Source organism: Heterostelium album, assembly GCF_000004825.1.
Source record: "Heterostelium album PN500 unplaced genomic scaffold PPL_scaffold8, whole genome shotgun sequence".
In the NCBI taxonomy this organism is placed as follows: Eukaryota; Evosea; class Eumycetozoa; order Acytosteliales; family Acytosteliaceae; genus Heterostelium; species Heterostelium album.
Genome location: NW_008805070.1, coordinates 1,483,499 through 1,496,882, shown reverse-complemented (window position 1 = coordinate 1,496,882; position 13,384 = coordinate 1,483,499). Strand labels below are relative to the sequence as shown.

Genomic DNA, 13,384 nt, shown 5'->3' with positions numbered 1-13,384 from the left:
TTTAATGAAAGAAGTAATAAGTGATTTAGATTTTATTAGTATTAATGATAATAATATAACATGAAAAATCATTGTGCAGAGCATACAAGATCACATGAGTTTGTGTGTTTTGCTTGTAATGAACTCATGTGCTCAAGATGTACAATAAATCACAATAATGACCACCCAGATCATGTTCAACAATACGATCATATCGATAATATCAGACATTATTTAAATAATTTGAATTTATCAGAATCAGATAATAGTAAAAATAACAACAATAGTTATAATGTTAATAATAAAGACAATTTACATCTTAAAGCGATTTGGGAAACATTAAAGACATCAACATCTCTATATCAATCATTATCAGCAACAGAAGATGAAATCAAACAACATTTTGAACAATTACATCAATATCTTGTAATTGAGGAACATAAACTAAGGGGACCAATCATTAATGATAATGATACAATCATTAATCAAATAGATAGCAATATAAATCAATTGAAATATATAGTTAATATTATAAATTTAAATAATAAATTAAATAATAAATTAGAATATAACAGTATTGATAATAATGATGATAGTCAGTCAATAACAGAAGATACAACCGAACAATATTCAACAACAACAATAATGAAATCAATCATCTCAAGTTCATCATTAGAAACATTCATCTCAGATAATAATCAAACATTGTTCAATGATGATCATGATCCATTCAATATCGATGAACTTATCAAACAATACAACAATGATTCATCATCATTATTATTGGATATCATTCATAAATACAACAATCAATTCAATATGACAACTGAAATCAATGATAATAATAATAATAACAATAAAACATCATCAATACAATCATTATCATACAAATTAAAAATCAAACAACCTGATTTCAATCAATTGAATTCAATTATCAATAGATCAATCAAACTTAATAGAGTCGTGGAATCATCATTATTAACAACAAACAACGATGATAATAAATCTTCATACATTTTCACAACACATAGATCAAGAGGAGCAACACTTATCAACACATCAAATAACAATTCAATCGAACAATTAGATTTAAATTATGATTTTTATAATACATACCAATCAATTGTTTCAATTGGTGAATATATCTATGTATTCGGTGGTTCCGACAATCCAAAGAAATGGATGAAATTCTCAATGAAATCGAAATCAATTGAACATATTGGGGATTTCAAAGGAATCAAAGGTGATAGGTATTTTCCGGTTTGTTATGATGGTCAAGATCATATCTATTTGGTTATTGATTTTCCTAAAGTTAAAATCGATCGATTCAACATCAATACAATGACATTTGAAAGATATTATCAATTACCAGATGAATATGATGATCAAATATCAGCGATGATCTTCAAAGGTTCCTTATATTCAATATCATATAAAGAAAATAATATATTAAAGTTGGATTTGGTAAATAGCACAATAACAAATCATCAAATTGACATTGCACCATTCAGATCATGCCATGATAACAATGGAAATTTCTTTATATACGATGAAGTCACCAAACGATTGATCAAATACAATGTAGAAAGTAAACAATCATCCAATCTCGAGCCTATTCCTAAGGAAAATGAATGTCTATTTTTAATATATCACCAAGAATCACCAACATCAAGCTTTATCTATTCATTTGGTGGTGTTAGACAAGGCAATTTCAAATATTCAGTCGAAGACGATGATTGGAAATCATTCTTGGAGGATGATAAATTCGATAGAGAATGGTGTGCATCTACATCAATACAATATTAGATAAATACAAAATTACAAAAAATTAAGAGAATCAAGTAAAGCGTTGGTATCGATAGTAGAGCAAAATAATAGCTCCTTAACGTTAACTAACAATCATTAAATAAAATAATTAACTAATAATTTAATTTTACAAACGAAACTGGCAAGGTTTAAAAAATATACATCTTTGTCTGACTTTTTAACTATCTCTATTATTTAACAAATTTCAACAAATACGATTAATGTAGTTATTGATTCAACCTATTTTTATAAACACGCTAGTTGTTGTACTTATACTATTCAAAAATACATATTAATAATATTATTGAATTATACCATACACATAGATATTAATTATAATTTACAAATTTTTTTTTTTATTTTTTTTTTTTAAGCCAACTCTGTAATAATTTGGATCCTTATTGATCTGATTGATCTGTGTCACTTGAACAAAATCTGTGAATTTTTATTTTTTTTTTTCTATCTATTTTTAAATTCTTTCAACAATAGAAATTATATTAAAGAAAATTAAAGATTTTGATTTTATATCTCTAAATAAGTAGTTAAGATGTCACAGATTTTGATGTAACAAAAGATAAATTTGATTATGGAGTTCTTGGTAAATGGAATGTTAGAAACAAGTTTCACAAAATTCTTGTTAAGGTTTCAGTTTTGATGATGGATGAGAAAGGTCGTAAGACTCTAACAGGTCAGGTGTTGGCGCCTAACGAGCTAACTTGGTACTTTAGCACAGCACATCCTCTAATTTTCGATGTTTACGACGAACAAAACAACAAGCACGAGTACCAAGACAAATACTACAACCCATATATGAACAACAACTCTCACGATGACTTTCTCAATAGTATTACCTCTTCCATCAATAACCTCAATGGTGACATAAACAAGCTGAACAACTACAATAATAATAATAATAATAGAAATTTAAATAATCATAATAACAATAACATTTATAATTCCAACATCAATAACTATTATAATTATAATACCAATACAAACACAAAGATGAATACATCTTTACCACCCCATATTGAATTTCCTACGAAAACAGAGCTTCCCGCATTTAATTACAATACAACAAAGCCTAGTGCAAAATGTCCTCATCCATATGTAGAGTGGATTACAGGTGGATTTATTTGCAAGAAATGTAATGAAGTTGTTAGAACCAGTTCATGAACTCGCTACTTAACAAGAGTTCATCACTGACTACCAAATACATTAAATAAATCATTATTAGTTTCAAACATAAACTTTAACATCTTTATTATTTGTACTAATAACAACTTTATAAATAATGAATATACTGATATATTAATTATAATTAATTTGTTTTATTTTCGAAAATTTTTTATTAATTATAATTAAAAAATTAAAGATCACAAAGTTGTTTTTTAAATTAATCAGAACTTCAACTTTAAATTTATTCCATATTAATAGATAAATGGTATCATACATTTTCCATACATATGCTGAAGGTATATCCTTGATTGATACAATTAACAATACAATAGAAGAGTTGAACATAAAGAATTGTTTTTTCGCTTCATACGAATCAATGATTCTGGTTGGTGATTATATCTATATCATTGGTGGATGGCATAACCGAAAGAAATGGTATAAATTTTCAATTCAATCGAAATCAATTGAATATACTGGTGATATCGAAGGAATAGAGATTGGAGATTACGTATCTATATGTTACGATGGTAAAGATTATATCTATTTGGTTAATGGGTATGAATCGACATCTTATAATATAGAAGATAGACTTAATATAGATAGATTCAATATCAATACAATGATATTCGAGAGATATCATCAACTAAGCAATCATTATAAACGACAAATATCAACAATGATCTTTAATAACAACCTATATTCTTTGGCATTCAACAACAAGAGAATGTTATTTAAGCTAGATCTAACTAGTCAAACAGTAACAGATATTGAAATCGATATTAATACTAGAACAGCATGCTATGACGATAAAGGAAATTTCTATATTCATTCCAAACATAATAATCGATTCATAAGATTCAATGTCGAAACCAATCAGACAACTAATTTAATCAGTTTACCAGAGAAAGAAGGTGATGTTTTTCTCATGTATCATCGAATGTCACCAACATCAAACTATATCTATTCATTTGGTGGTGTAGACTATGGTAATTTTAGATATTCCATTGAAACTGACCAAATTGAACCATACCATACTGACCTTCCTTATCATAGCTACTGGTATGGTTCTTTATCAATTCCATATTAAATTAATATTTAAGAAGAATTTTTAATAAATAACTTTATTATAAATAGATGTATTATTACTTTTGAAATTTGTTGATTTTATTATTGAGTTTTGAGTTTGTGCCTATGACCAATAATTGGTAATGGACTTGGTGCATATTTATAAATCCTTTGATTTAAAAACTATTTAATTAAATTGTAAAGATGATCAAATATCAAATAGATTTTGATTTAAGTCAAAAAAAAAAAATTAAATAAATTAGTAATTTATACTATTATTAATATTTTCTATGGTTTACTTACCTTCTCATTTATTATCCAAGTTGTCTTCTTGCAATATCAATTTGTTGCTTCTCTGAAGGATTATTAAATTGACGTTTATCGAGATTGGCGACAATTTCTGTATATCCTGGGCCACTGTTGATCATAGTACGCATGATATTTGTTGTAGCAGCTGAATCTTGTGTATGATGTAATTTATATAATGAATTTTCTATTTGCCCACCTTTACCATAAACAGAGCTTTGTGTATAGTTATCACTTTGAAGATTATATTCTTGTTGAGAATGTTGATTATTATTAGTACTATAAAAAATATTATTGGTGGAATGTGCATGACCCATAATATCGTTTTTAGCTGCTTGTGAAGTAGTATTATTATAAGATTCTTTTAATATACTATTTGGAATTTTGTGGCATGATTCTTGATCATCTCTTGTTGGATTATTTTTAAGATCAATACTACGTGATTCTGTGGCTGATTGTTGTCTGAATTGTTTAGATGATACAGACATCTTATTTTATGATAGTCGTGAAATAAAATATTATAATTTATATGGATAATGAATTAAGTAAAAAGAATATTAAAAAAAAAGGTGAGAGTATAATTGTAAAAAAATATAATAAGTGATGATAAATAGTTTATTGAATTAAAATAATTGGTTCAAGTTTTGGTTGAACTTAAAAGATTAATTAATCTTTCAAAAAAACAATTTCAAAAAAAAAAAATAAGATTGATCATGATTAAATTCGGGGTTGGGCGGGATCGGGTGGGAATTTGGTGTTTCAGGCAATTTGTGTACATTGTTTTGATAATCTATTTTTATTTATCAAATCTCAAGTTTGTTATAAGCTGTAAATAGTATTTGGTGAAACAACAAACTTGTGCCTCTATGGCGATTTTACCCCAGGTTAGGATTTTTAAAAATCAAACTTTGAACAAAAAAAACATGGTTCAACATATTCAACATCAACAACTAAACCATCCCCAACAAACAGAAGCAATATTATATTATATTATATTATATTGATCAATGCATATCATCACCTCTTTATCTATCATATTAGCAGTTGTTTTATAGTATCTAAACTTATTTTAACGATATAATTATCCAAAGTGATTGGTTGCACAGCATAACCATTAGTAAGAAATCTGATTATATAATCATCTATTTCTGATTTATAAGTAACTTTTGATATATTGAATCCCACCATGTTCTTTTGTCGACACCTTCTAGCTGTCCTGCAAACACAGATTCACCAATTTTATATTTAGGTTCTAGCATGTTGGTTATTTTTTGTTCGTTGATATAATATCTTGCTATTAATATTATTTAAACAATTTATTCAATAAATTTTTTTTTTAGTCGATCTTTTTTTTTTTTTTGATCGATCAAAAAAATTTAATATTGGCAACCTTGGCTGACAATATGTATTTATTATCATTTTTGTTATTATTTAACTGATATGTGTTGTGTGACTAGAACTTCAGATTTATATGTTTTTTAATGAAACGAAATTTGGTCGTTTTGAGTTGATTCGATAGCTCCAACACTATTATATTTATCAGTATAGAGAATGACATTAGATTGCAAACATCATAATAATTATGTGCTCATTACAAACAACAATTAGATCATTCTGCTCATTGTCAACATATCAATCATATTAAACAATCATTAAATAACATATTAGTTAATAATTATCAAGTAGAATATAACAACAGTATTGATGATCTTGAAGAAGAGTCTGAGTTATCAAAGACACTTAAATCGATATGGAAATCATTATAGACATCAACGATGTCATCTCGATATCAATCATTATCAGCAACAGAGAATGAAATTAAACAATACTTTGAACAACTACATCAATATCTAATCATTATAGAACATAAATTAAAGAAACCAATCATTGATAAAGATACAATCATAAATCAAATAGATAATAATATAAATAGAATGAAATATATAGTTAATATTATAGATTTAAATAATAAATTAAATAAGAATAGTAGTAGTAGTGACATTGCTGATAAGAATAATGATATTGTGTCAATACAACCAAACAATATTCTTCAACAACAATAATTCAATCAATAATATCGAGTTAATCATTACGATCATTCATCTCAGATAATAATCAAACATTGTCAATGATGATCATGATCCATTCAATATCGATGAACTTATCAAACAACACAACAATGATTCATCATATCATTCATAAATACAACAATCAATTCAATAGAACAACTGAGATCAATGATAATAATAATAATAGCAGTCAAACATCACCATCAATACAATCGTCATCATATCAATTATCATTAGTAATACCGATTTAAGTTTATTGAAATTGATGATCAAACAATCAATCAAACTTGATAGAATTGTTGAATCATCACAATCATCATTAATAAGAATACCCTTCTATTATAATAAATCATCATATATTCTAACAACACACAGATCAAGAGGAGCAACACTTATCAACACATCAAACAACAATTCAACCGAACAACTTAATTTTGATTTTGATTTTAATTGTACCTACCAATCAATGGCTACAGTTGGTGAACATAGGTGGTTTGGAAGTAAATGTTGATGTCGATGATTCTATTTTTCAAATCGAGAGGTTTGAGATTTGTTTTTCGAATGTTTTCAACATTGTTAACAAACAACCATCATAATCATTTTGAAACCCAATTATGAAGGAGAAACACTAATCAACTAAATCTGTTAATCTTTAAACTAATTTCACAGTTTTAATTTATTGATTTAATTCTCTTTTTTATTAATATTTATCCGAATAAATCATCTAGAATTTGATCTTCTTTTGACTGAGGGTGTTGTTTCATTTTAATATAACTTTTATTTTTAATTCACTTGTAATCTCATCATACTATAATGATCGTGCTAGCAACTTGGTAATTTATTTATTGAATGTGATTTTTTGTTATTTTTGTCTTATTTATCTAGAATACATCATCATGAAAGGTGTGGTTATCACATTTTGAAAAAAATTTTTTTTTTTTTTTAATTTTAATTTTTATTTATTGATTTCTTCAATAGTAAAGAGGGTCTCTATGTCTTTTATCAGAGACGAAAGTATGTCATAGCTCTCGAGAAAGAGAATACAATTTCATAGATCATTACTTCAACTTAATCAGAGTTTAACTATTGCCATAGACAATTCAACAAATATCAATACTGATGGAAAGGATATAGAAAGTTCATCTTCTGTCATTTTGAAACCTCAATCGATTGAGGAGAGTTTGGTTCATTGGTTTGGTATTCAATTATCTTTTAATGGTACCATTCTCTTGTACCACGATGGCTCATCAGGTTGGATTTCAATATTTGTTATCCAAGTTTTGCGAGTATCGTTGTAGAGTGGTCAATGGTAAATTGACTTTTCAAAGTGAACATCTGGTTCGTAGTTTCTTGGAGAAACATTATTATCTTGATAAAGATCTGCTTTCTTTTGTATATTTTCTTTTGACAACTCATGTAAAGTACTTGTCGGAGATCAATGGTGTTGGTTGCCAGCAAACTCCCAAGAGATTCAAAGTGTTTGGTCTTAATTTGATTTAAGAAGAAATACACTCCTACCCCAATCGCTCTATTGGATGATGAGGAGATAAGAAGCAATTTAATGTCATACAAGATATGCACTTAATAGTTAAACTCTGATTAACTTGAACTAACAGTATATGAAATTGTAATCTCTCTTTATACCAACAACGGTTTTTCACAACGAAACTCTTAATCCATCTTCAAGTTCAACTTCAAAGCCAGAGCACAAGAAGCTTTTAAATGAGTATGTATTAATTTTATTTATTAATTAATTTATTTATTTATTTTATTTTATTTTGTTTAATTTAATTTAATTTATTAATTTATTTATTTTATTTATTTATTGATTTAATTAATTTATTATAGAATTCAAGCTCTTCATCGTATTGAGAGATTCGATCCAACCAAAGAATACAATGATAACTATGCATCACCAAATCCAGATGAAATCAGAATGAGTGAACCTGCTAGAAGACTGCAACCTCAGAGTAAGAACTGTGTGATATGCACAAAGAAACTTATCTATATGAGTAGCTGTCCAAGAAGTGGGGTGACTATTGCAGTACAGAGTGTGCATTGGAAGCTGGTGAAGATCCAGAGTCTGATCTTTTTAAATCTGAAAGATGTATTCATCAAGAAGGTAATATGAAATGTAATTCATTGATCTTAGAATATTCCAACAGTAATTCAAGATGTATCAAGCACCACGCAGAATATAGAATGAGAAGACAAAGAAGACCAACTTTAAAGAAGACAAATAAAGCATAAATTTGATTTAATTTAATATAATTTTTTTTTTTTTTTTTTTTTTTTAAAGAATTTCATTACATTTATTAACATTCATTATTGTTTACTTCTACAACTCTGATATTATTTTTTTTTCCTATTACTAAACTTTTAAGATCGAATTATAAATATTTCATCAGCAAACATTCTTTTAATCGAAATTGTTTTGTCTGTTTGATACTTTGATTCAATATTGTTTATCCATTCTCGTAAGTTGTAACCACAATATTTGAATAGAGTTTTTAATTGTAACTATATAGTAGCTAACCAACCAATATTATAGTTAAAGTAAATAAATAATAGTTAGTATGGATAATTACCAAGAGATGATCGAGTGATCAGCTCTCGGATGATTGACAAAGATAGGATGTAAATACGCTAGCGTATTTAGATTTTATAGGTACACATCTTTGGCAACAATATTTTACTCTATGATGGCATGCTTCACGATGATCCAGTCTTCAATGTGTTTTTCTATCCTTATCAATACGATGATGTGCACTTAAAGGACAGTGTTGTTAAAGTGAAGGCTCTTATCTTCATACACCAGGCTCAATATCAACAATATGAAACTGATGTGTTCAGACTTTTAAAGTAGCGGTAGTGACATCAGCAAATTGAAGGATCTTGATTTGACTGAGCAGACATGGCGTTGTTCTTACCATAATTAACCAAACTATCAGCAAAGATTGGAACCTATCTAACATTCTATTATTCATACTACTCACTATAGCTTTACACAGAGTTTAATGTTTCGGGCAAGATAAAGAGAGTATTGATCGCTTGACCAACGGCAGTGGTTACGTGATTCCGTGTTTATCATTGATACTCAAATAAATCCAACATACAACCAAACAATCAAACAATCAAACAATCAACATTCAAATAACTAAACAATACAACTATCATACAAATAAACATATTCTAGAAGACAAATACAACCATTCAATCATTCCTAACTAACATACAAACACAAATAAACAAGCAAACACAATCAACAAACATTCATTCTAAATATCAATATCAATAAATTTTTTTTTTTTTAATTATTCCAAATGATGGCCATCTCAGCCTGCCTATGGCCGAACTGCTCTAATAATAAATAAATACGAACTCTACAGTAGTATCATGTCCTACACCTTTACTATAAGTAATGGAATATTCCATCAGAAGTTCAAGATGAATTAATCACCACACTCTCAATATAGGATTAGAAGATAAACTTTAAATAATACAAATAAAGAATAATTTTGATTATTATTTTTTTTGAGAATATATCGTATTATCTAACACTCCGATGAAGTGACTGTATTTTTTATTAGAAGAAAGTATTGTGTGTCTATACCTTTTCGTTTCATTCACCAATTGGGAATTGAATGATCTATATCATTTATTCTTGTGATTGTTTAGTTTCATTGGACAGAATAATCACTAATTACTTAGGTTGGTGAACTTATCTCTATTTTGAGCCGAGGGTTATTATTAGGATAAATTTTATTTGGAATTTGAATATGAATATCAATTTGAATATAAATATGAATTTGAATATAAATACATGAATATTTATTTAATTTTCATTTATCCGCAAGCGGTACAAATACGTAAGAGATTCGAACTCATATCTCAATAGTAAATGGGTTGAATACTTCCATTTGGGTTAATCGAAATTATAGAAGGAAATTAATTTTTTTTTAATATTTATTCTGCATTTTTGGTCAAATCCAACTTACACTCAAACAAGCAAATATAGATAAACATTCATTCAAACAAATACACAGATCTGAAACAACCAAACAAAGAAACATAATTTAGCAGAATACACAACCATTACATTCCACAAGCAATCAAACAAACAAACCTTCCAATATTCATGCAATCACTCTAACATTCAAACAAATCATTAAACAAAACAAACATAATAATCATATTAAATAGGAAATAAAGAATATGTTTTTTTTTTTTTTTTTTTGATAATAATATATTTAATTGGTAATTGTGATTGAATTTTTTGTATTTTTGTAGTATCTTTTTTATCTGAATAAATCATCTTGAACTTCTTCAGCATTTGCTTGTGGGTTGTTGTTGTCGGCATCTGGGAATTTAAAGTTATTACCGAGACCACGGGATTGTACCAAGGTTTGAGCAAACATTTCGTATTTTCTGATATCGTTGTCGGATACTGATCTTCTGGCGAACTTCATGGCCTCTTCAAAGTGTTCACGAGTGATCTCTGGTACTGGATCTTCAGTGTCCTCTTCCATTTGGTCACCGGCTTCTTGACGACGTCTGGTGTCTTCAATGTCACGTTCGATCGATTCACGAATGGCCAACTTACAGGCACGTTGACAGATGGCAGTCAAATCGGCACCAGAGAAACCGTGAGTCTTTTGAGCCATGAATTCCAAGTCGACATCCTTGCTGACTGGTGACTTGTTGAGACAGGCCTTCAAGATGTTGACACGCGATGGTAAGTCTGGTAGTGGAATGTAAATGAGTTGATCGAGACGACCTGGACGGAGAATGGCTGGATCGATAATATCTGGACGATTGGTTGCACCAATGATGAATACGTTCTTCTTGACACCCATACCATCCATCTCTGTGAGGATCTGATTGATGACACGATCACCGGCACCACCGGCATCACCATTGCTGCTACCTCTGGCACGAGCGATAGAGTCCAACTCGTCAAAGAACAATACACATGGTGCGGCTTGACGTGCCTTGTCAAAGAGCTCACGAACGTTGGCTTCGGACTCACCGAACCACATTGTCAACAACTCTGGACCCTTGATAGAGATAAAGTTGGCTTGACACTCGTTGGCGATGGCTTTGGCCAACAAGGTCTTACCGCAACCTGGTGGACCGTAGAACAAGACACCCTTTGATGGTTGCATACCAAACTTTCTGAATTTCTCTGGGTGTTCCACTGGGTATTGGACGGTCTCCTTGAGTTCACGCTTGACATTCTCGAGACCACCAATGTCCTCCCAGGTGGTAGTTGGTACTTCGACGACGGTCTCACGAAGAGCCGATGGATTCGAGATACCGAGGGCAGTTCTAAAGTGGTCTTGAGTGACGGCCATCGATTCCAAGATCTCTGCAGAGATAGTGTCGTCTTCGAGATCGATGACGTCCATCTTTTCACGAATACACTGGAGAGCGGATTCAGTGCAGAGAGCGGCAAGATCGGCACCGACATAACCGTGAGTCTCATTACCGATGGATTCGAGATCTACGGATTCATCCAACTTCATGTTCTTGGTGTGAATACGGAGAATTTCGAGACGACCGGTGGCATCGGGGATAGAGATATCGATTTCACGATCGAAACGACCGAAACGACGCAAAGCTGGATCGATAGAGTTTGGACGATTGGTGGCACCAATGACAATGACGTGGGCACGTGATTTGAGACCATCCATCAAAGTCAACAACTGTGAAACGATACGACGTTCTACTTCACCCTGAGTCTTTTCTCTCTTTGGTGCGATCGAATCAATCTCATCGATAAAGATGATCGATGGAGCGTTCTTCTCGGCCTCTTCAAAGGCCTTTCTCAAGTTGGACTCTGATTCACCGGCCAACTTTGACATAATCTCTGGACCATTAATCAAGAAGAAGAATGCACCAGTCTCGTTGGCGACGGCTCTGGCAATCATAGTCTTACCGCAACCTGGTGGACCGTATAAGAGGATACCTTTGGGTGGCTTGACACCGATGTTCTTAAAGAGCTGTGGATGACGCAATGGCAACTCTACCAACTCACGAATCTGACCTAGCTGCTTTCTGACTCCTCCGATGTCGTCATAGCCCACTTCATCCAAACGATCTTCATCTTCACGTTTGACTGGATCACCTTCACAGTGAATAAAAGTCTCTGGTGCGACGATACAAAACTCGGCTGGGTCACACTCGACCACCTTAAACTCGACGGCTCTCATACCACCACGCACCAAAAAGAGATCTCCCTTTCTGACTGGACGGTAGGCTTCGAGGAAGTAGGGTTTCAAGTAGAGATCAAAGAGGTTTCCAGAGAGACCTTCGATGGTGTCGTCGATTGGCAACACATGGATACGCTTACCGTACTTGATGTCGGTACACTGGTGAACACTGACCATATCACCGAGACGAACACGCAAATTGTTTCTGACGACCTTGTTCATACGGATCTTTGATGGATCGACACTGGCATCCATCAAGACGATACAAACAGTGTCTCTACGCTTCTTACCCTTGATGAGTAGTGTGTCTCCTCTAAACAATTGTAAGGTGGTCATTGTATCTGGATGTAGAGTGACAACAGAGTTGTCATCATTGATAGCTTCCTCTACATAGAATCTATTTGGTGCTCTTTTACGTTCCAAAATTGGTACATTATTATCTTTTCTATAAAAAATTATTTTAGAAAAAAAAAATAAGAAATTAATATACTTTTTTTTTTTTTTTTTTTTTTTAAATCTAAATCTAATCTTAACTTTTTGATAACTTACTCTTCGATATCAGCCATTGTTTTATATATATATATATTATATGTCTTTATAAAAATGTATATAAAAAATAAAAATTACAATTAAAAAAATAAAATAGAAAAAGTTTTAAATAAAATATATATCTAAATGTTTAATAAATTAAATTTTGTTAGTTTATTATTAAATATTTAATTTATTATTTATTAATTTTATATTTTATTTATTTTATGTGGGTTTAAT

General features: G+C 30.2%; 9 protein-coding genes across 9 annotated transcripts; 7 read left to right on the top strand and 2 right to left on the bottom strand.

Annotated features, from left to right (window-relative positions):
• Positions 1 to 60: 60 nt before the first annotated feature.
• Positions 61 to 1,785, top strand: PPL_08222 (kelch repeat-containing protein; the record flags this gene model as incomplete). The annotated part of the gene is made up of 1 exon (XM_020579046.1): positions 61 to 1,785. One exon carries the CDS (start codon positions 61 to 63, stop codon positions 1,783 to 1,785), a length of 1,725 nt encoding a protein of 574 aa, XP_020430885.1.
• Positions 1,786 to 2,442: 657 nt separating this feature from the next.
• On the top strand, positions 2,443 to 2,961 carry PPL_08221 (uncharacterized protein; the record flags this gene model as incomplete). The annotated part of the gene is made up of 1 exon (XM_020579045.1): positions 2,443 to 2,961. One exon carries the CDS (start codon positions 2,443 to 2,445, stop codon positions 2,959 to 2,961), a length of 519 nt encoding a protein of 172 aa, XP_020430884.1.
• A 265-nt stretch (positions 2,962 to 3,226) lies between these two features.
• Positions 3,227 to 4,051, top strand: PPL_08220 (kelch repeat-containing protein; the record flags this gene model as incomplete). Its single annotated transcript, XM_020579044.1, has 1 exon — positions 3,227 to 4,051. The coding sequence occupies one exon, from the start codon at positions 3,227 to 3,229 to the stop codon at positions 4,049 to 4,051; it is 825 nt and encodes a 274-aa protein (XP_020430883.1).
• Positions 4,052 to 4,131: 80 nt separating this feature from the next.
• PPL_08219 (uncharacterized protein) lies at positions 4,132 to 4,823 on the bottom strand (the record flags this gene model as incomplete). Its single annotated transcript, XM_020579043.1, has 2 exons — positions 4,132 to 4,212; positions 4,365 to 4,823. The coding sequence occupies 2 exons, from the start codon at positions 4,821 to 4,823 to the stop codon at positions 4,132 to 4,134; spliced, it is 540 nt and encodes a 179-aa protein (XP_020430882.1).
• Positions 4,824 to 6,110: 1,287 nt separating this feature from the next.
• On the top strand, positions 6,111 to 6,398 carry PPL_08218 (uncharacterized protein; the record flags this gene model as incomplete). Its single annotated transcript, XM_020579042.1, has 1 exon — positions 6,111 to 6,398. The coding sequence occupies one exon, from the start codon at positions 6,111 to 6,113 to the stop codon at positions 6,396 to 6,398; it is 288 nt and encodes a 95-aa protein (XP_020430881.1).
• A 116-nt stretch (positions 6,399 to 6,514) lies between these two features.
• Positions 6,515 to 6,655, top strand: PPL_08217 (uncharacterized protein; the record flags this gene model as incomplete). Its single annotated transcript, XM_020579041.1, has 1 exon — positions 6,515 to 6,655. One exon carries the CDS (start codon positions 6,515 to 6,517, stop codon positions 6,653 to 6,655), a length of 141 nt encoding a protein of 46 aa, XP_020430880.1.
• A 215-nt stretch (positions 6,656 to 6,870) lies between these two features.
• PPL_08216 (uncharacterized protein) lies at positions 6,871 to 7,894 on the top strand (the record flags this gene model as incomplete). The annotated part of the gene is made up of 4 exons (XM_020579040.1): positions 6,871 to 6,893; positions 7,383 to 7,418; positions 7,459 to 7,698; positions 7,783 to 7,894. The coding sequence occupies 4 exons, from the start codon at positions 6,871 to 6,873 to the stop codon at positions 7,892 to 7,894; spliced, it is 411 nt and encodes a 136-aa protein (XP_020430879.1).
• Positions 7,895 to 8,126: 232 nt separating this feature from the next.
• Positions 8,127 to 8,654, top strand: PPL_08215 (uncharacterized protein; the record flags this gene model as incomplete). The annotated part of the gene is made up of 3 exons (XM_020579039.1): positions 8,127 to 8,134; positions 8,253 to 8,374; positions 8,455 to 8,654. 3 exons carry the CDS (start codon positions 8,127 to 8,129, stop codon positions 8,652 to 8,654), a joined length of 330 nt encoding a protein of 109 aa, XP_020430878.1.
• Positions 8,655 to 10,702: 2,048 nt separating this feature from the next.
• Positions 10,703 to 13,182, bottom strand: cdcD (cell division cycle protein 48; the record flags this gene model as incomplete). The annotated part of the gene is made up of 2 exons (XM_020579038.1): positions 10,703 to 13,061; positions 13,166 to 13,182. 2 exons carry the CDS (start codon positions 13,180 to 13,182, stop codon positions 10,703 to 10,705), a joined length of 2,376 nt encoding a protein of 791 aa, XP_020430877.1.
• Positions 13,183 to 13,384: the final 202 nt, after the last annotated feature.